This window comes from Nothobranchius furzeri, chromosome 1, assembly GCF_043380555.1.
Source record: "Nothobranchius furzeri strain GRZ-AD chromosome 1, NfurGRZ-RIMD1, whole genome shotgun sequence".
Lineage (NCBI taxonomy): Eukaryota > Metazoa > Chordata > Actinopteri > Cyprinodontiformes > Nothobranchiidae > Nothobranchius > Nothobranchius furzeri.
In genome coordinates this window covers 109,608,767-109,636,763 of record NC_091741.1, presented here as the reverse complement: position 1 = coordinate 109,636,763, position 27,997 = coordinate 109,608,767, and the positions used below count along the sequence as shown (strand labels likewise).

The window sequence follows — 27,997 nt, the reverse complement described above, 5'->3', positions numbered from 1 at the left end:
CCTCACATTTTCCAGCCATCCATCTATCCATGCCCTGGGTCTTCCCTTTGGTCTCCTCCCAGTTGAACGTTGGAGCTTATGTTACGTAGCAAACCCTAATTAAGTGTCTTAGAAAATTGTGATGTCTGGGTTGTAAAATAAATCTGACTGTATGATTTAACAAACGATCAATTAATAATACCATCCATACCAGTTGTGCAGAATCTACAAACTCTTTGGTTGAGTGCTCCTGGCGATCCAGGGGCCGGAGAAGTTGGTACGGACAGACTGCAAATGGAGTTGACTTCTGTGGTATCAAAGCACGTAGATCCACCTCGAATACAGAACCGCTGGTCTGGGATGCCCTCAGGTTGAATGCTGGCAGTCAGATGAAGTTTTGCTACTTTTCAGTTTTGCAAAGAAGGTTTGACCTTGAGGTAGGGCTGGGCAATAAATCGAAAATGTATCGTTATCGAAATTTTTGACTCTTATCAAGATAATTTTTCCCATGTCAATAAATATGATAATAAAAAAATTAAAAGATGTGTGTAGGTTGGCAACGTATCATGTCCCTTTAAGAAGTTGTAGCGTGTTCATTTTGGCTGTTAATGGGATCCAAACTATAAACAACATGGATAATAAATGTTGTACTATAACTTGATCTGATTCATGATTATGGAAGCCCATTCCCGCCACTCAGATAAAAAAATCTCATAATCATGACTTAGCCATCTGAATATAATGATACACTATCTCATTATTATGACTTACCTATCTCATATTGAGATGGCTAAGTCATATGAGATAGTATCTCATAATTATGAGATAATTAGCTATCTCATAATTATGAGTTACTAAGTCATAATTATGAGATACTACATCATAATTATGAGATAGTTAAGTGATAATTATGAGAAAGTATCTCATTATAATGAGCTAGCTAAGTCATAATTATGAGATAATATATATATTTTTTTATCTGAGTGGCGGGAATGGGCTTCCATAATATGGTTAAAAGGTCTGAAAATTCAGACAAACCTGTGTATAAGGACCAAGGGGACAAAAGGGAACATCTGTGGGGAACTCCAAGGGACAGTAACGGGTGCTGCTGCTTCCCTGGACGTTATTTTAATATTGAGGGGACTTTATTCCAAGGATGTGTCCTGGAAGTCCCACTGAGGAGCTGGTGCTGGTTCGGGTGTGTGCTGCTGGGTCAGCTGTTTTGAACATCCCTGCAGCTCTGTAGGCTGACCGGATCACTCCGGATCCTCAGACGTTTCATCTGCATCGTGAGGAGCCCGAGCTCACCTCCAGATCCTCCCAGCTTCCTGTCCTCTGCAGGCTGACCTCTGTTCCGTCCAGAGGACCGAGGACATGCTGCAGCCATGAAGCGGGGGACAGCGTCGGTCTTCTAACCGGGGTAAGTGCTGAAAAAGCCGGGGCTTTCACCTCCACTGGGGGTGATGTTTATCATCTGCTCGGTTCTGGGAGTTTCCAGCGGGCGGGGTGATGATGCAGTATTTGAGCCGAGCCAAACTCCGTTTAGAAAAGTCGCGTTTTGCGTTTTTGCATTGATGTGATCCAATTGTTCTGGATCCGATGTCAGATCACAGACTTGTTGACCCAACTGGTCGGTTCGGCTCGGTTCGGTCATTCAGCATCCGGCAGACTCATGTAGGGAAGGACCCGGGTTGGTAACGCGCGCGCGCGCGCACACACACACACACACACGAGGCTGCATCCGTGCGTCATGCTGCAGCGCTGAAGCTACCCCTTATCCCATCAAAGTTCACTGGTTTCCCACAGGAAGTCAGGCAGATTGTTCTCATGCTGATGGCCCATGATCAGACTGTCAGAGGCACACAAAACCAGGACCAGAACCATACTGTCCAGTTTGGGACCTTGACTAAACTGGGACCAGAAACACATCAATGCTGTCTCATGTCTCAGCATAATTAAAGATAATAACTGTAGAATTTGTTATTTACTCATGTTCTGGACAAGATTTGATTTCTACACCAAATCACAAAAATCTGAGAAGATTCATCTTTCTGTCCTGTCCTGATCTGTCCAGTCCTGACCTGTTATGTCTTGACTTGTCCTGATCTGATCTGTCCAGTCCTGACCTGTTATGTCTTGACTTGTCCTGATCTGATCTGTCCAGTCCTGACCTGTTATGTCTTGACTTGTCCTGTCCTGTGTAATGATTTAGATTACATGTTATTTAAAAGGCCATAAGGCGTAGGATTCCATAGGCAATATGAAATCCACCTTACGGATCTGTGAGTTATTTAAACCAGAAGATCGGAACTTTTTATTGCAGGGATTAGATAACAGCTTTGTATTCACTCAGAGACAACAGAAGAGAGAGAGTCAAGTTTAAATGTTAAGAATTTTATTAGAAATTAAACTAGACTGACGTTAAAACTAAATGTATGGTGTAACTAAAGTGGATGAGACGGTGAATGGATGACGTGTGACGTTAAATCAGAACCAGCGATTTGTTCTGATGGGAACTGAAGGTGATGTCTTAGCATTAAGCTTTGGTTAGGAGGTTCATAAACACATGAGACACCATCATGCCGGTCTACCTACCCTTCAGGAAGTCCTCTTTAGATCAGGAATGTCGAGGTCGAGCTTGCCTTTCTCTGGAACCGAGCCGGTAGGAAAAGCAGCGGTGCCGACCAGTCCAGTCTGTGAGTTACTTCTGGGTAGCGACAATTTGTTGGCGTCTGGTGAGACCCAAGCCTGGGTCTTGATGGTTGAGCTTTTATTCTGAAAGGAACTGTTGCCCCAGTTGGAACAGCAACGCATTTTTCAGCTTGTCGTGGTTCTTTTGGTTGAAGAGTATAGATCAGGATTGGCCACTCCGTCACTTTCTCTGGAACGCTTTGAACTGGCGTGAGAGATGACGTGGCATAGTTTTATACTTCGGATGTTTTGGTTTATTGTCGAATGAAACATTACCAAACACCACCAAAACCACGCCTCCGTCAGATCTGTCAGATTCTGATTGGCTCAGTGAAAGGAATGTGTTATGTCTATTAACGCTACGTGAAATGAGTCCTGTTGGAACATTTAAATTCATAGTACCGTCATATTCTATAGGATTATAATTAAGTAATTAATATTTTGATTTCACAGATCGGTCACATCTTATTTATTGACTAACACTTGGGGCTTGAGCCCAAGTAGCCGGGCCTAAAGCCGCCCCTGCCCAATTCGAAGACTCCTTCAAATGCGGTCGACGAATGCGGCCTTCTTTTCGCCTGAATGAAGGATGGGTCGGGTGTATCCTTCAATAGGTAGCATTTCCCAAGATGCCTTGCGGGCCGGCCGGCAGAAAAACTTAAAAACAATGGCGGACAGTGAAGCGGGAGCTGTCGGAGAGGATTGCGCACATAAATGTCAGTATAAACTTGAAAACTGTTAGGTTAAGGACTTTTTGTGATACATGAACGTTATTTTAGTTAGAAATGTTACAGTAAAAGTGCTTGTATTGCGGTCTCGGCTCGTATGTTCGGCCGCTTGGTGTCGTACTTCTCCCGCTACGTTTCCCCCTGATTTTAATAGAAGTTTGTATTTTAGGAACAAAAGAGAAAACCAGGGAATTTATTAAGCTTAGGGCGGAGATGGACCACATGATCACCGGAGCAAAGTATTCGGCGGCTGTGGCATGGAGGTACAATAACATCTCATATTTTAAATAACTCGTTTGAGTTTATTTTTTTCTGCGAAAACATGAAAGGAATAACCCGTTGTCCTCTTTTCTCTATCTGTTTTTTCTTACACGTTTGTTAAGACTATTCTGGAGAAAATGGGCATCCAGGGGAAGGTGCCAGCGATGACCAGCTCCTGGAGCTGATCTGGGAGGACATGAGGCTGCAGAGGGCACAGGAGAGAAGGAAGAACTTTGACAGCTTTTTACTTTGCTAGAAAAAAATGGTTAAGGAAGATTAAACATGTACATATAAAAGAAATATCTAAATAAAATCAGTTCTGCATTAAACTCTTGAATTTTATTTTTGTTTACAAATGAGAATTGTTTACTAGAGGGTATCCGCTGGGTCTTGAAAAGTCTTAAAAGGTGATAAATTGGTTTTGGTCAAATCAAGACCCTTAGAAAGTATTAAAAACTATTATCACATCTTTGCTCAGGCTCAGCTTGTCTAAAGTATTTTCTCTGAATTAGCTCTCCAACAGTCAAGGAAATGATTAACCCCCAAAGACCCACGGTTGTAATATTACAACATCAGATTTAAGTCTACAAGAATAAACCTTCCCCATTTTTTTTTCTTTTTAAAACCACATTTACATTGCTAATAGGTCCTATTGTTCAGTTCTGCAACACTATTGGCTGTTAAAATGTGTAAATAGGCCCGTTTATCTGGTCTCCTAGAACAACATGTGAAAGGTTAAAAAAAGATTTTGCAGTTGTTTTCTAAATTTGGGTTTCTGGGGGTTACAAAGCTAAATAAAACGTCAAGCTCCATCGTTTAAAGTTCCTTCTCCCTTCTGCCCAGCGGTTCCACGGTTGCTAGGCGATGGAACGTTCGCCGAGGGAGTTCATGAAGGCTAGGCCTGTCCAAATTCACAGCCGTTAACATCCGGTCTACCCGGCCGACGGAAGACGCAGCCCACGTCGGCTGGGTGGGCTGGGTCCTTCGAAGGATGCAGACCCTGAATTGAGACACAGCCCATATCTCATGCAGACTAGTCTTGTGCAGAGGAGGGAAAAAACAGTCATTTCATTCCGTTACACCTGACCTGTTATGTCCTGATCTGTGTGTGTGTGTGTGTGTGTGTGTGTGTGTGTGTGTGTGTGTGTGTGTGTGTGTGTGTGTGTGTGTGTGTGTGTGTGTGTGTGTGTGTGTGTGTGTGTGTGTGTGTGTGTGTGTGTGTGTGTGTGTGTGTGTGTGTGTGTGTGTGTGTGTGTGTCTACTCTGTCTTCTTGATCCCCAGTGAGTCGTGGAGGATGGCTGCTTATACTGAGCCAGGATTCTCTGGAGGTTTCTTCCTGTTAAAAGGGAGTTTTCCTCTCCACTGTCGCTTTATGCTTGCTTAGTATGAGGATTGCTGTATATTCACTAACACCAGTCAATGACTTGATGCAATTTGCTGGGTTCCTTATATAGGAAAAAAATTTCTGATTGGCTTAATGAACTGACCTGAATTGGAATGTTTATTATGTGAAGTGCCTTGAGACGACTCTTGTCGTGATTTGGCGCTATATAAATAAAATTGAATTGAATAGAATAGAAAAAATTGAATCTGTCCTGACCTGTGCTGACTTGTCCTGTCGTGTTCTGCCCTGACCTGACCTGACCTGACTTATCCTGTCCTGACCTGTCCTGTCCTGACTCGTCCGTCTTGTTCTGTCCTGATCCGACCGTCCTCTCCTGACCTGACTTGTTCTGATCTGTCCTGTCCTTTTCTGTCCTGTCCTGTTTTGTCCTGACTTGTCCTGTCCCGTCCTATCCTTTTCTGACTTGTTCTGATCTGTCCTATCCTGTCCTGACCTGTTATGTCCTGACCTTGTCCTGTCTTGTTCTGTCCTGATCTGACCTGTCCCATCCTGACCTTTATGTCCTGATCTGACCTGTCCTGCCCTGTCCTTTTCTGACTTGTTCTGATCTGTCCTATCCTGTCCTGACCGTTATGTCCTGACCTTCTGTCTTGTTCTGTCCTGATCTGACCTGTCCTGTCCTGTCCTGACCTGTTCTGATCTGTCCTATCCTGTCCTGTCTTGTTCTGTCCTGATCTTTCCTTTCCTTTCCTGATCTGATCCCAAAAAAAAAAAAAAAAAAAGATCTGATCTGTCCTGACCTGAGCAGTCCTGTCCTGACTTGTTTGCTGTCCCGACCTGTTATGTCGTGACTTGCCCTGACCTGACCTGTGTGGACCTCTCCCGTCTTGTCTTGTCCTGTGCTGACCTGACCTGTTCTGATCTGTCTTGACCTGACCTGACCTGTCCTGTCCTGACTTGACTTGTTCTATCATGCTCAGGTGATGACTCAACAGTTTAACCCTTTAACATTTACACACTCAACAGGAAATGACATCAAACCATCAAAACACTAAAATATATCACGTTAATGCAAGAACTAATCTAAGGTGAGAAGTGGGCATTTTTCTGGTCCACCTGAATGTTTTTCTCACGTTAACACTCTGACACATTTGACATGCTCACTGGTTTATCGTAGTTCCCCCACGGTCTCGCTGTGAAGAGAATTCTTACGGGTTTTGAAAGATAGGTTGCGTTTTCACGTCAGCATCGTTTTATTATGATAATTTCCTTTTCTGGGGTTGCAGAAAGGCGGAGAATCAGCCTCTCTGTCCCTCCCTCAGACACGGCGATGCAGCGGGGGACAGACAGTGTGTGTGTAATAAATTATATAAGAAGGAAATAGTCATTTTAAGCCAGATCAAATTATTCAGATCCAAACTGGATTCCTTTTTGTCACGTAAAAAACGCAATAAGTTGAAAACATACAAAAAGAAATAAAGAAAAATGTGTACAAAAATGTTTTATCCATGTACATAAATATTATATCAATATTCGTAGCAGAACAGTTATAAATGAGCTACGCTATAGCACCGGTGGCCAATTACTACCAGAAAAAATATTAATGCATGTTATTAATACATTCAGGGTTTAAATACTGTTGGTATTATTGTTGCAGATCCTATATCGTTTAAATAAATTTGAGCAAAATAAGGGGCAAAAGTGCATTTTACTAAAAAGTGAAGATGTTTTTAGGTTCTGGGCTGATGGCAAGCTGTGCACATGGGGAATTATTTAGCCTGCCAGACACGCCCTCTGTCTATTCTACAGAGAGATTGAGTCTGGATACGTAGACCCAACCCCAACACTTGTGCCCTTCAGCTGCGTGATCCAGGCCAGGGGTGCGAGTGCGTAGGGCGTCCCGAATCTCAAGTGTGGAAGTTGATCACGCCGCTTTTGCACCCTTGATCCGCATCACAATCCATTGCTGCAGGAGAAAAGGCTCAAGAGCCATCCATCCATCCATTTTCGGCCACTTATCCAGGGACGGATCACGGAGGCAGTGGCCTAAGCAGGGAAGACTTCCCTTTCACTTGGGCCAGCTCCTCTGGGGGAAGTTTTAAGGGGTTCTCTAGCCAGCAGCGTGTCTCAATGCAGTCGATGACGCAAGGCTCCCTGTCCCGATTTGGCAATAATTTGCACACTTGTGTACTACGCGCTTGAATACTTACTGTGCACTTTGTCCAAGTGTACTTCACAGAAGACTGTAGGGTGCAGTGCGAGTATTGTTATTGGGCCGCAGAGAACACCATGAGGGGCGGGACTAGCCAGCTAAAAAATAACCAATCAGAAGAAAAGGCAGAAATGACGACTGTATCGTGCGATGATGTAGTTTTTTAGCTGTAGTCAAAGATGGCGTCTTTCTTCAGAAGAAAGGCTTTTAGCGCTTCTTCTTCTTCTGGTTTTAAAGACGCGTCCAGGCCATTTAGAACAGAGGAAAGAGTCGCAGTGCATCTCAGCATAGTGTTGTGTAACATATGCTGCTCGGCGCTGATTGGCTCAGTTACAATTCTCAGGGTGTGTTTTTATTTATTTATTTATTTATTGGGTTATTGGGGGGGGGGGGGGGGCTTTGCTTCCCATAACAAAGCACTGGCATGGCTAGAATTTATTATAAATGATTTGTAGAATTTCTTTGAAAACACTGGCAGGCAATCTACGTCAGTTATTAGCAACATTCTGTGGAGGAAACTGATTGCAAAACATTTTGACATGGAAACGCAGCTCAACAGAGAAATTAATGTTAATGTGAATAATCAATTTTTAATCCATGAGTCTTCTACCAATAAACTTCAAAAGTGAAGTTTCAGTGAAGGCAGTGTGTCACGCTGAGGGGATGGTTGGACCCAAAATGCAGAAACCCAGGATGACACAAGGCAGATGGTTGAATAAATAAAAATCCTTTATTTATAAGGTGAGCAAAAACAAAAAAATAAATAAATCCAAGGCAGGGCGCCAAAATCCACAAACTCTAGAGAACACAAGAGGACCAAAAAACTCTAATAATCCAAAAGGGAGAACGAGACTGACAGGATTACAAACAAACATTAATGGACCGACACAAGACAAAGACAAGACAGGGCTTAAATAGACTGGGAGAGGCAATCAGGAAAACAGGCAGCAGGTGTGCGGAGCGAGCTGCTGGAGGGAAGGCAGGTGACGATAATAATCTAAATGGGGGAACAGAATAGAGAATGGCAGATAACCCTAAAATACAATATTTAAACCTAAAGACTGAGGGAAAGGCTCACACAAACTATCTGGAGGAGGACATAATACACACACATATACACTCATACACACACACGAACACTAAATGGGCAGGACACGTACACACACACACACACACACACACACACACACACACACACACACACACACACACACACACACACACACACACACACACACACACACACACACACACACTGAGCTGGGGACAAGGCTGGAGCTACAGACTAGAGGAGGCTGAGGATGACTAAATGAAACACCGTACCTGAAGGGATAATATGAGGACCTACAACCAGAAGACACAATATAGAGACACAGACCATGACATAGTGATTATATCTTCCCTTTGTCATATTGTACGTCTTAATATTCTGTAGCTCAGTGCTAATTAGTGCTGAGAAAAAACACATAAAACACCACATGTGACCTGTTTGGCAGATGTTGAGTGGTGGGTGCTGATAGTGTGTTATCACTGTTCAGTCACACCCCAGAATATGTCTGAGGGACTGGTACAGATAAGAGGCTGTGTGTGTGTGTGTGTGTGTGTGTGTGTGTGTGTGTGTGTGTGTGTGTGTGTGTGTGTGTGTGTGTGTGTGTGTGCGTGTGCGTGTGTCTTTGAATGCAGATAAAGAGGCTTGAGGACATGATGTATTATTACATATTATTACCATGTACATGTTTACTTTCATTTCAGAGTAATTGCTATTATATTTCCACATATTCTACTGTTGGATAACTACCAGAGCCACAGGTGCTGATGCCTGTGTCAGCTTGGTTTTATAGTCTGTTAAATATATTAAGATTGGTGGAGAATGACACATTTTCCAGAATTTTTTTGTTGTTATTTTTCATCACTTCATCCTTGAGCTATGGTCTGAGGAGACAGGCGGTTGAGTTAAGGAAAGTATTTGGTGATGAATATTTCATTCCTCTGATGGAGAACACTGTTAGGTCTGCTTTTGGCTTCTTATCCATCCCACACAGTTGTGTGTTTGGCCTCCAGTGAATCTGATTGTGTTTTACTGCTCATGTTCACATGAGGATTTCTCCGACAGGCAGCAGACTGGTAAGGAAAACATATTTTTTTATTTTTAAAAGAAGTCTATTATGGAGCCTATGTAGATTTTTTGGCATATATGATATAAGCAAATGAGTGAAGATGCTAAACCACTTTGGAAATCAGTAAATAGGTAAATACAGTTTACAGTCATGTAAAAAATCTGATTCTGTCGAAAAAAAACTTTCATTTAAGCTTCAGTAGCAGTTCAAATGTGTGGGTGTGAAGCTTTTGTCATTCTTACTGTCCATGCTACGGTTTCATTTGCGGAAAAAAAGTGTGTTTTTCAAAAACGGAAAGAGGACCAACTTCAAATAAAATCAGTTATTAATTCTCTGGGATTCGTGCCACAGAAGTAAAACTCTCCGACTAAACAATTTCTATTTTCACTCCATTGTGCGCTGAATGAGTAACAGTGAGCCAGGTTTGTTAGGAAAGCTCTATGTGCTTAATAAATGAAATGGACCACTTCGTATCAGGTTTACGTAAATCCCAACACATCATTCTGACTAATCCCTGATCTGACATGGAATTATTTATGTGAAGCAGAGTGAGGGGTGTGATTGCAGCCAATGAGAGCAGGCCTGTTTCCTTGGACCCCTGATGCCCAGTAGCCTGGCAGGCCGTCCTAAATACAGTGGTACGGAAAGTATTCAGACCAGGGCCGTTTCTAGCAATGTAGGGGCCCTATGCAAGATAATGTTCTGGGCCCCCCTATTTTGACAAACTGCAATTGATGAGCTATAAACACACCATGAATTGTCACAAATTGCAAGCAAAACATGGTACCGTATTAAAATTAAACACACTCAAGAAATATAACTAACTAATAAAAACTAGGAAGCAGTCAGAGTGCAGACCTCCACCCTGGGAGGGGTGTTCCCATCACACATACCATAGTAAAGGGGCTACATGTGAACAAGTACAACAACAGTTGATTAAAGATTCCTGTATCAAAACAGTGGTCGAGATCACAATCTTTCTGATAGTCTGAGATTTAATTATTTTAAGTATAACTCTGGTTTTATTGGACTATTAACTTTTAAAGCTGGTGTGTGGTTCATAATTGGGGTTTTAAACCAAAACAGTATGTTATAACTGTAATAACAAAAGCATTTGATTTTTGTTTTCAGAAATTTCTGAATAGAAAATGTAAATGTACATGAACAAAAATAGCAGTAATCAAGCATAACATGTATTACCCTTTCCTGATCCCCACTGCTTATAGATGATAAGTCAACATTTACCATTTTGTCTGACTGTTGGGACACTGAGCTGACCTGGGAAGAGAGAGTAGCCTGGACTGATCCAACCCCCTCCCTCACCCCTTCTGGTAAACTGACAATGTGGGCTGGACCAGACATCCCTACTGGCGTACGAGGACGCAACCACACATCCCTTTCACTCACGTTCATAACTGGGATATATGTGCTGCCTCTGGCCACTGTTACCAAACTTTGTGACACCACTGCCCCCCCCGGGATGCCCCCTTTTGTTCCAAGTGGCTCTACGAACACGCCATATGGAGGGCCAAGCCTGGCTCGCGGGCATGTCGCTGGAACCAGCTTTACTGTGCCAGCCGGCACACATACTGGTTTGCGACCCCCTACTCGGACCAGACCCATCTTGGAGTCACTTTGTTGTACTGAAACCTCCTGACATTTTAGAAAAGCCACACGCCACGCAGAAGCAGCCTGACTTGAGTCCTGGTAGCTCAAACAGAGCAGCACCATGTTGCTTAAAAAGCTCATCATAACACTCCTTGATGACATTCATGCCCAATACCCCTGGCACTTTCAATTGGGAAGAATGGGGCGGGGGATCCTCAACCACCAGCACCCCTCTCCTAGGTACCACTTTACCTAAAACTTCTAGATCAGTTTCAAAATAACCAACATAAGGGATGCTCAGCCCACTGGCTGCATGAAGCTCCAACCAAGAACATGCCTGCAAGGCCCCTTGACAATGTTGGTTAAAAAAACTCTGTGTAACAGTGGTCACCATAGAACCAGTATCTAGAAGACACTGAAGTGGAACACCCCCCATTTGCACCAGAACCGTGGGACACTCTCCTACCAGCTTTGACACCGAACTTGTCACACTAGGAATCTTTGGACCAAATCCCCCTCCTTCTGCCCTGAGGCCCTGCAAAGCAGAAGGGGCTAGTTTCCCATCTGCTGGTGGGAGACCACCATCTCCTCTCTACCAGGCTGTGATGCAGTAGCCCTTTTTTGGCGACAGTTCCTGGCTATGTGACCAGGCTTCTGGCAACGTCGGCAGATAATCTGGGATGCTCGGTTTAGATGTTGGGACCCAAGAGGCCCTTGTAGCTGCAACAGACTTTGAGACAACAGGTTAATCTGTTCCTGCTGTTTTACCAGCATTTCCTTGATCTCTGACAGACCGTCTGAGGCCCTTGGGACCGACTCTGAGGCAGATCTGTTACTTCGGGAGTTCTGCACAGCACAAAAAGATGTCAGGTGGTTATTTCTACTTCTTACATCAGCTGGCTGACCCTCTTGTTCCCACTGTATAGCCTCTTTCCTTACGTCCAGCAATGTAAGAGTAGGGTTTCCCCGAACGAGCTTTTTTAACTCTCTACGTAAAGATGGCTCAAGCACATGTTCAGTAAATTGATCTCGTAAGAGCACAGCAGCATCAGACACAACACCAGGTGCATTTACAGTTATTTTCTCCATCAGACAGAAAAGAGCATGTGAAAACTCCTGTAATGATTCCCCCTCCTTTTGCTTTCTAGAAAAGAAATCTTCCTGCAGAGTCACGTAAGATTTTGAGCACCCATACAGTTCCTGTAAAATAGTCAAAATGCATTCAGGGTCTTCTCTTTCAGCCCGGGTCCTATATCTAATCTCCTCCTTTGCTTCCCCTTCAAGGTGATCATACACAAAGTAAGCCTGATCCAAAGGAGATAAATACCTTGCCCTCAGGCTTGCCCGGACCTCCTCTATCCAATCAGTCACTCCAATCCCAACATTACCTCTAAAGACGGGACACTTTCGTTCCCTCGGAATGTAGAGAATCCGTTCTGTGGCTGATTCCCTTTCTGCATGACATGTGCCACCTGATGTAGAGGGTTGTGAGTCTTGTTTATCCTCATTTGTCTCTCGCAGAAGTTGATTCTCCTCCTGCAGCCGTCGCAGCTTGCTCCGTAGCTCCTGTAGCTCAGCATCCATTGTGCCTTGATCCACGTGTCCTGTCGCTCAGCTCTACACCACTTTCCGTGAGGCTTGTGGCTCCACCCTAAACCTGCTACTGTTCCAGTTAAAGAAGAGAAAAAAACAGAGGGAAAAGAAGAAAGAGAAAAAAAGAAAAAAAAAATTCCAGAAAACTACTCCTACACCCGATCTATTCAGTAAACCAGCTGTTTTAAAGTATCTCCACAGCACATCTACTTTTTTCAAAAAGTTGCCAACAACGCCAGTTGTGACCTAGAGGGTTGGATGCTTAAGATCCTAAAACCGTAGGTGATAATAACCCTTGATGAAAACAGCAGAGGCTTATTCACAAGCTTAACAATTTTTATTTATAGGATACAACACAGGAGATTTAAAGACAACCCAGGTCGGGATAAATAGTAGACTAACAAACTCTAAAACACGGGAGGGAAGAGCGACGACAATGCTGGCCCTGGGACTACACACGCAACGCCATCCAACTATTATTTAAAAGCACAAAGCCGCTGTAGGGACCCGAGACAAGAGACAATAATATAAAGAAAAACACTCAGTGCTCCCTTTAACTAAAGCTCATACACACGTCACCCAGAAGTGAATAAAACCCCCGACAAACCCCTACAGCGGATACGCTAAAAGAAACTAGCCTCCCAGAGACAGCACTGTGCTTAACGCTAACCACCCGACTCAAACAAGTTTACTTCCTTCCCCCTCTGGAGAAAACGATTAATAATAAGATAAAACCGGTAAACGGTTTAATAAAATAACTAGAAAAGATTTAATAAAAGGAACTGGAAAAAAACAGTAGCAGGCTAAGGTCTGTGAACAAAACACGCATTGTTAGTCCTATTCTAACGAAACATAAAAATGCTGTGAATGTTATAAACCAGTACCTCATCGGCCGACCGCTTGCCAATGAAAATTCCGGCTGTTCACCCCTCAGTCCTGCTCACCCTTCGTAAAGAGGAACCAATTAAAAATATAACCGTTAACTAAACTGAAGCAAAGCCAGGTCACTCACCACTTAGCCGCACGCACGTCCGCACCCAAAGCGAAGCATTCAGCGTTTGCAGCTAGACCCCAGCTGCCCTAATTATAGCAGCCCTCTGATTACACACCTGGATCCCCTGTCAGCGGCATGACAGGTATAACCAGAATAACTTCCGGGAACTAAGGTGACCCGGTTACACTTGTATTGATTTATCTATATGTACAACTTTCATTGTCTGAGTTTCCATAGATGTTGTCTGTCAACATTCAGGTGTTTTTAGCTGTTGTGGTTTTCTGCAGAGCCATTCTTGGGGGGTGGCATTTAATTTTTCTTGGCGTCTGGGAAAAACATCTCCTTCTGCCCCCCTTTATTTGACTTTCTGCCCCCTTTATTTTGGTCCAAGGTCATTACTGGGCTGGCCCTATTAAAAACGTTCTACACCCCTGCTTAGTAGACTTAATGAAGTATTTTTAAGCCAGTACAAAAATGACTGAAACACAAATATACATATTTAGTATTATTGACCAATATCTTTGATTTAATTTATTTGTTAAGAGCATCAAGATGCATTACAGTGAACATTATAATAAAGTAACACTTTCTAGTGCAGAGGGGAGACAACCCATAGAAGCACTGATTTGATCTCATTTCAGAGAAAAATAGAACAGGTCAGATGCATCTAATAAATAAAATTACTAACATAAACTCAGGAATCTGTTTCTTCGCTTCACTGTTCTGGTGCTGAAAATATCACTAATGCGGATCAAAGGAGATACAGATGAATGCACCTCTTATTATTTGGAAATTGGAAAACGAGTCAGTCTTCCCTACATTTACTGCAGGTAGCAGAGGCAGATATTTTATCTATTGATACACAAATTTACAGAATCATTTTACATTTTAACAGGGGAAGACTGCAGGAGGGAGTGGTAAAATACAGGGGGTCCCCAGTGTAGGGGTGGCAAATGGATTATTTATTTGTACTTACGACCAGGAAGATTTGATATTCTATATAGATATAAAATATTACCTTCCTTGATCTTTATTGTAAATATTAGAAGATTATAGGGCTTAATCAGAAGATTCTAGGATTTTTGCTTTATTAAGTAATTATACACACTTCGTTTTGATTCAGAAAAGAGTCAGGTTTATAAAAGTAAAAAATTATTTTATTACAATTATAACGATAAGTGAACTAAGCATTTTCTGTGATTGGATGGAGCTAAATGTGATGAAGGCTATGTGTCAATGTGATGTAGGTCAGAACTTCTGAATCTCGGAAAGCGGCGTCTGCGGATGAAAAAGAATTTGGTTTGCACTAAACTATGAAGTTGTTATCTTTCATAAACACATCAGACACAATCTGTCATGTCTACGTCACCCGTTTTGGAGAGACCCTCTTGGTGGATCCGAAAGTCACAGGGGTCGGCTGACCGCTGGCACCGGAGGGCTGTAGAATACCGTGGTACCGACTCTTCAGTCCAGAGATGTCTCGGGTCACAACAGCTGGATGGAACCGTGCGCCTGGAGGACTCTTAAGGAGTCTAATAATAATATCAGCTTTGTTCTGCAGGAACGGTTTGCTGTCTCAGCTTTGTAGGTGCAAAAAGGTTTTGACGACCATCTTTGATGGTTAAAGAGGTTGTGACAGGTATTTACATATATATATATATTTATATGTATAAGATTTATTCCACATATCACAGCACACTGGGCCTTTGCATTAACCAATTTAACCTCAAATGGCTAAAAATAGACTTTTCTTCAAAAATAATCACTCCTAGATTTTAGCAAGAGCTGTCAGCCCTGCTTGTTCATTATTTGCTACTTCACCAGTCAGTGTTAGATCATATTGATGCCACGGCATCATTCTAGGCTAGACTAGATAGGAAACATATCACTTCTTCACACCTGCCGAGAGTTGCTTGCAACTCACAGGGCAGCGCAAGATGATGCAAACCTGTTCCACCCAGCTGTTTTCAACAGCTTAGCACAGCTGAAGAGCTTCAGCAGCTGACAGGATGCATGCATGAAACCAAAAAATGCTTTGAGGGTGTTTTTGATGAGGAAAGAACAATAAGTAAGATACAGAAAGTTGACTTTGGATGATATAGTCCCTTTAAAGAAAACACATTCAGAAATGAATGAAAGGTCTTATTTTTAGCTTTTTTCTCATGAACCATAAAGTTTTAAACCATGACCTCCTTTTATTCTTAGCCATAAATTGAGGCATACATACAGCTGACGTTTCCTAATGCTACGATGCTTTAATACAGGGGAGTCAAACTCAAACTCACACGGGGCTGAAATGAAAATCTGGGACGAAGTCGCAGGCCAAATGTAATATTTTTTGAAAAAGTGACGGCAAATTTGCACATCAACATATCAACATATATGCAATTTTGAACCTTTTAATTTGGAAACAAACTTATTTCTGCATTAACACAGAATGTGGAATAACCAAATTACACACGAGCAAGTCAGTTTTAAATAAAACACATCAGTGGTATTCATTACTTGTGGTATAATCAGAATTTTTAAAATCTATTCAGGATTTATGTTTTCTTGTTTATTCATTTTTCTCCTTTTTATTCTCCTTTTTTTCTCCTGTAATACGTGTCATCGCTGCTGTGACATCTAGCTTTCCCCACTGAGGAACAATAAAGGGATTTTCTATTCTATTCATCTATCTGCAGCCTTTCCACTTCCTGTTTACTGTAGGTTAAATCTTTTCTCACGGGCCAACAACAAAATAAAAATATAATTTTATCTTAAACGAAAATGCAACATCTCACCTGTTAACTTTCATGTTTTGGAGCAGAAAAAGAGCAGAAAACCAACATATTTAAAGCTCAGTTTGCTCCACTGATTTACTGTGATGCTCACCAGAGGAAAAATAAAAACTACAGCAGCCACAGAGTCATGCTGATTTGTGCCTGTCGCTGCTCGCTGGAGTTATATCAGCACTGTCTGGAAGTTAGTTGGAAAACTTTTTCTTTCAGTCGTGAACACATTACTGAGCGGTTAAAATCTCTGTTTCTGGGCGTCAACGTCGGAAAATAGCTGAGTGAACTCTGTGCTGAGTGAGAGGAGTGTTTAGTTTGTCCGAGACAGCGAGCTGCACACACCGGTGTCTGTACAAGATCTGCCCGGGTGCAAGATCGGCTCGGCGTCCGTCGGCTGCCGATGATGTCAAAGTAGTTGATAGGCTGAACATGAACCTTACGCAATTACGTAATCACGTTATGTTAGTCCAGGTAAATTTTTCTGTTGGAAAGATTGACAACTTTTACAAAGAAATCCATCATTACCTCTTTGAAAATACATTTGTAGCATAGAGCTGCATGTATATTAGGGCTGAACGATTAACTGCATGTGCAATTAAATTACGATGTGACAAAAGGAGATTTTCTAATCGCAAAAGCTGCTATTTGGCAGCGAGTGGTTAGCGCAATGCTAATATACATGGAAACACCCATAGGAATGCTAATGCTAATATCACCGATTACATTCTTACAAATTATGAATTAGAAACGTGCCAAATGATTACATTTGGAGTCTAATAGAAAGTAAAACTACCATCAATCAAATAAGTACAGACAGGTATTTTAGTAAAGCCAGAAAACTTTTAACTCCAGAGTTTTGGCTAGCAGCTACAGTATGAGCGTACCTGAACTACACATGGACAAGACGTCAAAAACTCTAAACACAAAATACTTCAATAAACGGGACACACTTCTTTCCTGCAAATACAATTTCACAGGTGTTGCTAATACCTATGATTCTTCAAGGGATGTGCTCAAAGAGGAGTTCAACATTATGAATACAATAAAGTGTTTTATTTTACAAATACTATTATAAACACAAACTTACGTCTTAAGAAACATTATTTTAATAACGAAACTGCTAAATTCTTTCCAACAGTATAGATGTGTAGTGTATTTTGTCCGAGTGGGTTTCTGTACTTTGACGTCATCGGCAGTCGAAGGACCCCGAGCCGATCTTGCACCCGAGCAGATCCTGTACCGACACCGGCAGCAGACGCTGGAAAAAACACAAAGGAGGGGGCGCTGTGGCTCAGCTAACGCTGCAAAGCATCATGGGAGTTGTAGTCTTTGCGGTAAAATCGGCCAGCTGGTCAGTTTTAATATATTTTTGATATTTGTCTTGCGGGCCTCATAAAAATGCTCTGCGGGTATCTGACAGATGTGCTTTAATAGCTCAAACGAAAAAGGGTGAAGGATGTCATTATTATCTAATAGAATCTCTGTCTTGCTCCCAGGTTAGGGCCACATTATGACAGAATTAAAAGCTTCTGGAGAAGGGGATGCACCCCCATCCTACATGATCTTTCTGGTGGTCTTCCTTTTCTTCTTGACTGGACTCCTGGGCTTCCTCATCTGCCACCTACTAAAGAAAAAGGGCTACCGCTGCAGAACTGGAGACATTGGAGATGATGCGGAGGAGAATCTTGGAGAAAATGAAGATGGTGAGCAGAGAAAAACTGTAATTTTAAAAGTATAGACAAGGCCAGGTTTCTCACTGGAGCCAGGAAAGGGGACAGTCCAGTGCTGGCCTCCCTACACTGGCATCCAGTCTTTTATCGGCCACGTTTAAAACTTCTGGTGTTTGTATTTAATTTCTTTCATGGAGGTGCGAGTTGCTTTTATTTGTTTGTTTCCTGTTTTTGTTTCTTCAGATGAAAATGATGAGAACCAGGACACGGTGGAGCAGATTCTCAAATGTATCATTGAAAATGAAGGTAACAATGTGGGAATATGTCTCCAAGCTTTGGGCTCTAACACAGAGACATTTGGGGCAGACTAACATTTCCTCATTGGGCTAAAAGTAAATACTGTGTTTAGCATTCCTCTTGCAGGATCCAGCTGCTGTAATGATTTAGTGTCTCAAGCATAAATAACAATGCGGATTAAAGCAGGAGGCTAAGCAGCCTCTGGCCTCTATCCTGTTCAAACAATTAAAGACGACAACTGCTGGCCTCATTTGTAAAGCTTGTTTATGAACAAATTGGGGTCTGATGTGTGTGAGAGCAGTCTTCTCTTTGTGATTTCTAAAGAAAACAATGGTGAAAATGGAGAAAATGTTGTAAGCAAACTCTGATCCTGGTGTAAATGTAGTTTGGAGACAGGAAAACTGGCAGCGTATCTGGTGAGATGGTAACATGGTGGATTTAAGCTGCATTTACAGATTTGGACCCCTTTTTCATTGGGTCATACAATATCATTGGTTTAATTATGACTCATGCACCACCTTGAGGCAAAATACATGTTATGTGAGTGAACTGTCCTTACAAAATCCAGAAATGTATAGGATGAAACTTGATTTAAATTGTTGTGCTAGGGCGATTTAATGGTTTCTACCTTTACATCCTGAGACCTAAATATGTACTTGGTGGGATTCTAGTTGTTTCAGATTATTGACTCATAAACGTTACTTAGATTAACCCTCCCACTGTCTTCATGGGTGACCCCGCCAGGAAAGTTGACCATTGAGCAGGATTGTTGGTTTATCCCTTGAGGTCCACGTGGTAGGGGTGAGGTGGTGCTCACTCCTTACCCCTGCTGCTGCGAACCGGTTCCGCCGTCACATTCCCGCAGAAACTGGTTGATCACACCGGGGCCAGACTACTAGCATGTGGTTTTACAACCACAATGTCCTCAGAAGCGAAAACGCTTTTAAAAGGGAGGGAGGAGTCCTAACTGTTGCTGCAGGCGTGTTGTGTGTGAGTGCAGTTATATACTGGTTAATATATTTTTGGGTTCAGTTGCTTTCATGTGGGCTAATGTGAGTCTATTTGGGATCATTGGAATGATCAGCAGCATCTCTTGATGTGACTTTATGGCAGTTGCCCAGTGCATCATCACAAGGAGGATGGCATTCATTTATTTTTGTTTTATTTGGTATTTTTCAGTCATTTTTGGAAATAGTGATTAATTTTGATTAATTCACAGCCAATGTTTAATTACATTTAAAAATTAGTTGTTTGACATCCCCAATTATAATAAATGTCTACAGATGAGATCAAACAAAACAGATGAGAATTGCCCTTAAAGAGCAAGTCACCCCCAAATAAACTTTTTTTTGCTGATAAACTAAATAAACGAGTGTCTAATCGTGCTGCAGACACGTGTCGTCAATAATTTGGCACTTCAGTGCATCTTAGTTAAAATTTAAATATTCTGCCTAAAACTGGCAGTGTTGTGCCGTTGTCAGGTAAAAACTCTGCACTGTATTTTTTTTTAAATCTGCCACCACTATTGGCTAAGAAGTATGCTATGATGTAAACTGGTACATTATGATGTCACAATGCTGTCATGAGCCTGAGTGTGTGTGTGTATTTGTTAGCGGCTCTGCCCCCTCGGTCTGCCAGGCAACAGCATGTGTTGCATTTTTCAAACATGAAGTGAGAGTGGAGTTAGACTCTGGTAGGGGTTGACTTGCTCTTTAAGCTGTTTAACTTGGACCAAGCATTTTAGGTCACAGATAGGTGTAGCTTAGGGTCTCTGTCTATACACCTTATAAGACAATTTAGGTGATGGCATGTTGTTTTTCTGCTATTGAACTGTTTTCTAATAATGTTGTGTTTAATAAAGTGAAGGAAGGAGAGAAATAACGTTTCCCTAGCAGTTTTTAAAAATGTCCCAATGTAATCCGATTAATCGATTAATCGTGTCGAGACCCCATCCGATTCATCGATTATCCAAATAATCGTTTGTTGCAGCCCTACTATAGAGTAAAACATGAGAGATGATCCCTCCCAGACGTAGCTGGAGGATTCTGCTTTAACTGTCAGGTTTTATAATAAACCAATTAGAATTAAAACAGCCATTAATTATTAATGGTGGCACTTTTCATGGTTCACTTTTTTGGCCAAAGCCATGTGACTCACTGGGGCCTGGGGTGGAACCGCTCTCCCCCTCTGAGCTGCAGCTGCCCCCGGTGAATTTAGAGGCCGAGCTAAAGTAGCTTACAGTAATTATTACATCTTTAAAAATCTAAAGCTTAAGCCGTTCTTCGGCACCTCTATGGGAGAGAAAGATCCCAGTTTTATGGATGAAGATCCTGAACTGCAGGCTCAGTGGAAGGTCCTGGTCCACTAAAGGGATGACATCAAGAGTTATGATGTGACAGGACCAATCTCTCCATCTGGATCAAAGACCTCAGAGGAAATCAAAGGCAGAGCAGTTTCAGTAATTCACCAGATTCGTCTGTCATTGGTCAGTCTGGGTGTTGCTAGGGTTTAAGTACTAACCTGTTTTGTTTATATAATTCTCCAGAAAATAAGTTTCTCCGTCAGTAGATTTCTGACTGGGATTCTTCTTGTCTCCTTCAGCCAATATGGAAGCCTTCAATGAGATGCTGGGAAACCACAATGTCTGTGTCCGCCACGACCCCAGGTAGGCACAACATTCACCATTCAGCAATGCCTATGGTCTATTTATACTGTATACAAAAAAGGATTTCAAAGTAATATTTTACACAACATGTGACAAGAAAAGAGCATTCAGCTTTAAGCCAGTATAAAATCTAACCGGGGTATTATCATAATAATAAAAATTGTAATCATTTTGATGGGTGGTATTCCAGAAGTCTGTTCCACGAAGCGAGCTAATCCCATAAGCCAGGCGCACTCTGACAATCCCAGCTCAGTTTCTTCAAATTTGGTTCCATGAACAAGGCTAACCTGCAGCGCTGCACATTCACCATGGTGACATACTGGTGGACAAGCCTGCTCCGTGACACGCTAGCTGAAAAGTTTATTTAACCTTAGTGAATATGATTGGACGAGGCATGTGATGCCAAATGTTATGTCCTCATTTTCTTTTTCTTCTGTAATATACATCAGTGGTTGGCAGCAACAAGGTCATGCATTAGCGGTTGCAGCAGCTGCAGCATTTTTGGTGATATAAGTGACCAGTGTGTATTTTCCCTGGCAATTGGGGGCAGTACATACCTAAATCACTGCATCAATATTTTTGTTTTTGAGTAAGACCATACCAAAGGATGGGTGTTAGTGTCAAATATCCCCGCGATCGCAACCTCCAGCAAAATGCCAAGCACATCAGACTCCCTTTTAGCACTGGCAAGTGTAAAACAAAACGTTTATGAATGTGTTTTGTCCTCATGGGCTCCTGTAGGAGGAAACATGGCGTCCAATATGGCATCGCCCAGAGACTTACCCCCAAATTCCACAACCTCCGCTCCGCTGCGCTCCGCTCCGACACGAACGCCGGAGCAAAATCGGTCCCATTGTAGTCAATCAGAGCAATTCCACTACTGCGGCCGTGCTCCGGCAGTGCGGCGCCGTGCGCCGCCCTCTGTTCCGGCGTCCGGCAAAAATAGAATCGATCCTATTTTCGCCGGACGCCGGAGCACCTCCGCAGTCAATGGACAGAAATCACAACGGCCCAACAGGAAAAGGAGCAAGCACACTTTCCGTTTTTCACAATAAATCGATAAACAAAAGGCGTTTTTTGTTTCATATGCACAGGTTTAACAACTTTTAACAACTATCAATGGCGGCTGAAGTTTAAATGCACAAAATTAAGCCATAAATACAGTTTCTACTATCAAAGTAGTCACACTTTGTTGATCCACACACTGCTGATGTCTCAACACACATGATGGGCAGATTAAACAGTTCATGCCGATGCTTCTCCCACACAACGGGTGTTTGGATCTAACTTCCGCGTTTATTGTTCGGACTGTATCGCAAGATCTCAAAAGTCCCGCGCATGCTTGTTTGCCCCCCTCAGGTCTCCGCACCGGAGCGGAGCCGTTGTAGAGCGGGTACCAGTAAAAATTGAGTTCGGAAGCGAGCGGCTGCGGAAGGCGGGGGCGGACCGGAGCGGAGGTAGTGGAATTTGGGGGTTACAGTGTTTCTCAATGCCAAGGATCCTCGCCTTGATGTCTTGGTCCCACCCCGGTTGCCTAGGAGATATGTCATCAGGAACCGCCAAGACGTGTTCCAATGTTCATGTTCTACCGAGGCGTGTGTTCTCCGTTTGTTAGCCGTTTAGCTAGCTGAGCAAGGATACACGGGAGGTGTCTTGTAGCCTAGCTTTAGTCAAAAATACACCGCAGTATTTTCAAAAGGATGGCGGATCAGAAGCCGGCAGCTACTTTGGGGGCAAATTTCAAGATTACAAGTAAGTCAACTAATCTAAAATGTTTTTTTTTAGATCCAAAGAAGTTTTCTATGGTTGGTTAGTTGCCTAGTAGTTGCAGCTTCGGTGGCTAGCAGGTCATAACTCACTTGTATATTTAATTTAATAAATATACACACAATTTTAAAAGTAAAAGACTCGTTATATATTTATATTGAAACTAATACGTATAAAATATAATGTTGTCTCCCGTGTCACGTGACGTTACGTGATCGCCGTGGAAGCCGTGGTCATGTCATGTAAGTGTGTTCCATTTAACCATTTTCTTTGACCAAGGAATGACAGTGTCCACATAAGCAAGGCACCTGGCTCGCAAGACATCGCCCCTCAAGGACAGGCGCCTTGACATTTTGAAACACCCTTAGACCCGCTCCCATGGATTTTAGACCCAATTTGTATGATTATACGTTACAAAGCAGCCAATATCTTTCAACTGAGTGTCAGATCTGGACTGTCAGAAGTCGGGTGGACCTCACGGCACCGGGAGCCAGTAGATTAAACTCCGATACGACCCGTCCAGTCTTGAGATATCTCCAGGTCACAACAGTAGCTGAAATGCTTGTTTGCGTCCACAGTGGATGTGGCTCATAGGGAGCCGTCTGGCTGTGTCTGCTGGCAGCGTGCAAACAGATTTTGACTGTATGTCAAAAGAGATGTCTCAAGGATGCTTGTTCCGAATTGGCTGGTTCGGAACTCTGCTAGAAACTGAATTACTCGGGAAGTAATTTCTGTTTTATTAAACTACCTTGTTATGATTTCCGGCCATTCTGGCAAATCAGAATGTGCCGTGTCTGGAAGGCTTTACCAAAACATTCCTTAGAAAGTCACGCCTTCCTTCAGATACAAAAGTGTTTTTTACCTTAATATGTTTCTTATTGTAATGTGTATGAGCGTAAACGATGATTAACTTGTTAAATCAAACACATACTGATTTGTGATATAAATGGATCATTGTAGGAACAATATTCATTTCAAATTCATTGATTTAAGCACAGTTTATTCAAACATTTGATTTAAACATCTTGTTCATTCATCACATATGATTATTTAACTTATAAGTTGTAAAGCCTTGTAGGATTCATGTGGATTCACCTTTATTCAGAGTGAGGAATCCAACAGTCTGTCTTTTAGCAGAGAGATAAGGGCTTTTGCGGGAGACCTTGGCAGTTTATTTATGCCTGCGTTGAAGAACAATAAGTGAGCAAAAGGTTGATTTGTGCGTCTGGATCCTCCAGCTGGCGTAACCTTGACTTTGCAGCTCTGGCGTGCATGAAAGGTTACTGTGTCAATTCGATGGTGAAAATTGACCCTTTTGATTCATTACATAATTTTTTGTTCATCATACCATTAAAAATACACTCTTTAATTTGATCATGTTCTCGTCAGCATTGAGATCCTCCCTCAACACCACCATATATGAACCATTCACGCTTTGGATCCAGCCATTTTTCCACAGTTGAATCTCGCAAAGGAGATTGGTTGGCTCCAGTAGTATTTCTTGGAGAACTGTCAATATTTGGACGTTTAGAGGTCATGCCTCCTCCAGTTCTGCACAAATCATGCCTGAAGGAGTTCTATAGTGAGGATCTGGTCACCCTCCTCTGCAGGGAGGAGCTGGAGGAAAAGGATTTCTTCTCCTTGGATTGGCTGGGGGATGGGGAGAGGGACTCTGTGTTTTCAGTCACATGGGTTAGGGTTAGGGTTAGGGCTGCCACACCACAGAACTCACTGCAAGCCCCCTGACCCTAGCCTGGTGGATTATCACAGGCTACTGCCAGCATCCAGACACTGTCCTCAAGCCAATGCCTCCTTTTTCTCTACTGAGAAAAAGACTAATGATTAAATACAATAAAGTTTATCCACTAAATAAATTACTGTAGAATTGTGGATTGGTGAGAACAGGACATCACTGATCCTCTTCTTCTGCAGGTTCAACAGAAATGGGTTCCATTAAAATCTGATCTGAAATTCTCTTTGATGTTTATGTCCAGGTTGCGTAAAGAGTCCATTGGTGGTGTTCCTCCCCATCTCCACACAGTTCATTCAGGATCAGACCACAACTCGTGCCTCCTGTGTGCCCAGGTTCAGTCTAAGAAGGGCCGCAGACAAAGCCGAACACCCCGCTTCAAGCAACGACCCGGGGAGCAGACTGTTTTCTCTGTTGGAAGGTAGCACTGCAGAGTTTTGATATTTTGAAAAACGTCCCAGTGGAAGGGAAAGGTTCCCTTCATATTCACTCATTCACTCCTATTCACTGTTTGTATTTCCACAGGTTTCGAGTGACACACACGGATAAAAAGCTCCATGGAGGTCCTAATCCACTGGCCATTTCAGGGGATCAGCTGAACCTGTCCCAGGATAGTGAGGAGCGGAAGGACGGCGGGTATATCCTGAAAAATATGTTCAAGGAAGAACAGCTGCCTCCTGACGGTGCTAACGGAATAGCTGCAAGTACGGGAAAACAGAAGAACAATGTGACCATGTTTGGGTTGAGGAGGGGTAGTGACCCTCTGGGTTTAAAACCCAGAATCGGGAAAGTGAAGGATGCTGGCGGGGTAAAGCTTGCCTTTCAACAACCACCTCTGGTGCTTGAAGAACCTTTGAAGGAAGAAAACACTGGAACTGGTTTTGAGCACTGTACAAAACCTGGATCCAAACCTAAATCTGAGCCCACCACAGCTCAATGTGTGGATAAAACATCAACTTCTGTTTACTCTCCCTCAGTCCAGAGTAACAAACAGTCCTGTGACTCCAGCTCTAGTCTCCAGGAAGGCCCTCAACCTGGATCTAATGATATGGTCCAGACCTCCAGTTGTGGAGGTGTAGCCCCTATCCCTACTTCCCTTCCTGGTCTATCTGACAGGAGATTAAATGTTGATGAGATGTTAAAGACTGAAGAGGCAGACCTTACTGGGCCAGTACAAACCTCAACACCCATTTCCCTGATGGCAGCAACCAGTTCGGGATTTGGTGCAAGTAAATCTACCGGCCAGTCTCAGCTTCATACAAATAAAGACCCTTTGGTTGCACAAAAGTCCTCCGACCATTGTTCAAGCCCAGATCAAGAGGCTTCTATTGGATCTGGTGTTTCTGTGATAACTTTAGGTTCATCCCCTCATGAGTCCTTATTATCAATATCTTCTCTAAAAGGTCAAATCTCATCTCTGAATGAGTCAGAAAGCCCCAAAAATGGCTTAAGAAATTTGTCATCAGAGTCAGCAAAAACCCCAGTGGAGCAAAACTTGGATCCCACTAGTCCCTCTTTGCCTAGGTTAGAGTTAGAACATGTTATACCCGTAATGTCTACAACCACAGGGATTGCCGATACAAGATCAGAGTCTGGGAAGGAACTAAAGTTAGAAGGAGATACGATCCTTAAGACCAATGGAAAGACAGGAATAAAGACAGCTGTTTCTGGTGATTTCTCTCCTGATCAGAGCAGTAAAGAGGGACTGGTTTGTTTGCCTCTGTCACCTTCAAACTCGTTGTCCTCAACCTCACCCAGGGGGGGCAGAACAAACAGCACAGCCATTGTTAAGGCCAGTCCAGACAGCAAGATAGAGTTCTCAGTGGTTACTGTGCTAGAAGATGAAGATTTTTCCTCTTTAGTGAAGCAACAGAAGATAGAGACTTCTGGAAATGATTTAAAACCAGAAACACATGAAGATCCCCAAAATGAGATCAGGGAAACCACCGGGGCAGAGGTCAGGGCAAGTATTGGTCAAGAGAAGGAAGACCTGGTGGAAATGGAGGACATCAGACATTGCAAAGTGACTCAGGTGGGAGGAGCATACAAAGAGAAGATCCACTCCCAGAAAAGCCCAGACCAGGAGGGGGAATCTCCAATCCCTTGAGATGGAACAGGATGTAGAACATTCAAGAACTTTATTGTCATCATATAATACAATAAACTTATTTAAGATATTAACAGACATGCATTAAAGCGGATATTTATGCAATACTCACCTTTCACATCTTTTTTATGCAGCCATGTCTCTACTTCCTCTATAAAAATTCCAAACATGAAAAAATCCACCCGTTTTCTGTCAGTGTTTGGTTTTATGAATTATTAGCCTAAAACATGCTGTTTCAAAAGGTTGCCACTTTTGATGTCACAAATGGGAAAATTAGCACAGAACCCCCTCATCTGTTGATGCTGGAGGAGCAGCGGCTCTACTGCAAGCCTCTCCTACATATCGGAGCTTCTCATCTAATAGCAGCCTGCAAGGAGATGGGTGGGCGTGGCAAGCTCCAGCTTGTTTTGTTCGGTGTTGACTGAGAAAACAGTTTTTACTTGTTCTTTTGAAATAGATGAGTTTATCATGCAACATAAACCTTCTTCCCCTATTTCCTGCATATGTCGCTGATAGAATATAGGCTGGGAAATGCTCAAATTAGAAAAACCAGTGACATTAGCACTATACAATGTCAAGTTAGCATTAATGGGCTCTCTGCTTGTGGGAGGGGCCAAAGGGGTCGGGTGCAATGTGTAATGGGTTGTAGCCGAATGCGGGACGTTGGCGGTCTGATCCTCGGCTACATAAGCTGGCTCTCAGTACCTGAAGTGTCACCTCCCTGGTGGGGAAGGAGCCTGAGTTGGTGTGTGAGGTTGAGAGGTTTCAGCTAGATATAGTCGAACTCACCTCAAAACATGGCTCTGGCTCTGGAACCAGTTTCCTCGAGGGGGACTGGACACTCTACCACTGGAGTTGCCCCCACTGAGAGGCGCCGAGCAGGGGTGGGCATACTAGATGCCCCCCATCATGGTGCCTGGACATTGGGGTTTACCCTGGTGAATGAGAGGGAAGCCTCCCTCCGCCTACGTGCAGGGAGATGGGTGCTGACTGTTGTCTGTGCTTATGCACCAAACTGCAGCTAAGAATACCCATGCTTTTTGGAGACTTTGGAGAGTTGCTGGAAAGCGCTCCTTCCGGTGACTCCCTCGTTCTACTGGGGTACTTTGACGCTCACGTGGGCAACGATAGTGACACATGCAGAGGTGTGGTGGGGAGGAACTGCCCCCCTGATCTGAATCCAAGTGGTGTTTTTTTTATTGGACTTCTGTGCCCATCATGGATTGTCCATAATGAACACCATGTTCAGACATAAAGGTTTCCGTATGTGCAGTGTTGTTTTCTGGCACCAGGATACCTTAGGCTGCAGCTCGATGATTGACTTTGTCGTCGTCTCATCTGATCTGCAGCCACATGTCTTAGACACTCGGGTGAAGAGAGGGGCGGAGCTGTCAACTGACCACTACCTGGTGGTGAGTTGGCTTCGATGGTGGGGGAA

At 43.0% G+C, this 27,997-nt stretch overlaps 2 protein-coding genes across 5 annotated transcripts in view; one reads left to right on the top strand and one right to left on the bottom strand.

Moving 5' to 3' along the window:
• The window catches only part of trappc11 (trafficking protein particle complex subunit 11), a 35,667-nt gene extending 32,803 nt beyond the window's left edge, over positions 1 to 2,864 (bottom strand). Inside the window, exon 1 of the mRNA XM_054738873.2 lies at positions 2,575 to 2,864. The gene's annotated coding sequence lies outside the window, so the exon portion shown is untranslated. The remainder of the gene's footprint in view (positions 1 to 2,574) is intronic.
• Positions 1,021 to 26,666, top strand: rell2 (RELT like 2). Of its 4 annotated transcripts, XM_054738875.2 has the most exons (7): positions 8,426 to 9,341; positions 11,735 to 11,812; positions 17,800 to 18,006; positions 18,217 to 18,279; positions 20,872 to 20,935; positions 24,697 to 24,873; positions 24,978 to 26,666. In XM_054738875.2, exons 3-7 carry the CDS (start codon positions 17,814 to 17,816, stop codon positions 26,557 to 26,559), a joined length of 2,079 nt encoding a protein of 692 aa, XP_054594850.2. In that variant the 5' UTR covers positions 8,426 to 9,341; positions 11,735 to 11,812; positions 17,800 to 17,813; the 3' UTR covers positions 26,560 to 26,666. The 4 variants fall into 4 exon arrangements, with proteins under 4 accessions (XP_015816829.3, XP_054594850.2, XP_015816907.3 ...); XM_015961343.3 differs by lacking the exons at positions 8,426 to 9,341; positions 11,735 to 11,812 and adding an exon at positions 1,021 to 1,399; XM_015961421.3 differs by lacking the exon at positions 11,735 to 11,812.
• Positions 26,667 to 27,997: the final 1,331 nt, after the last annotated feature.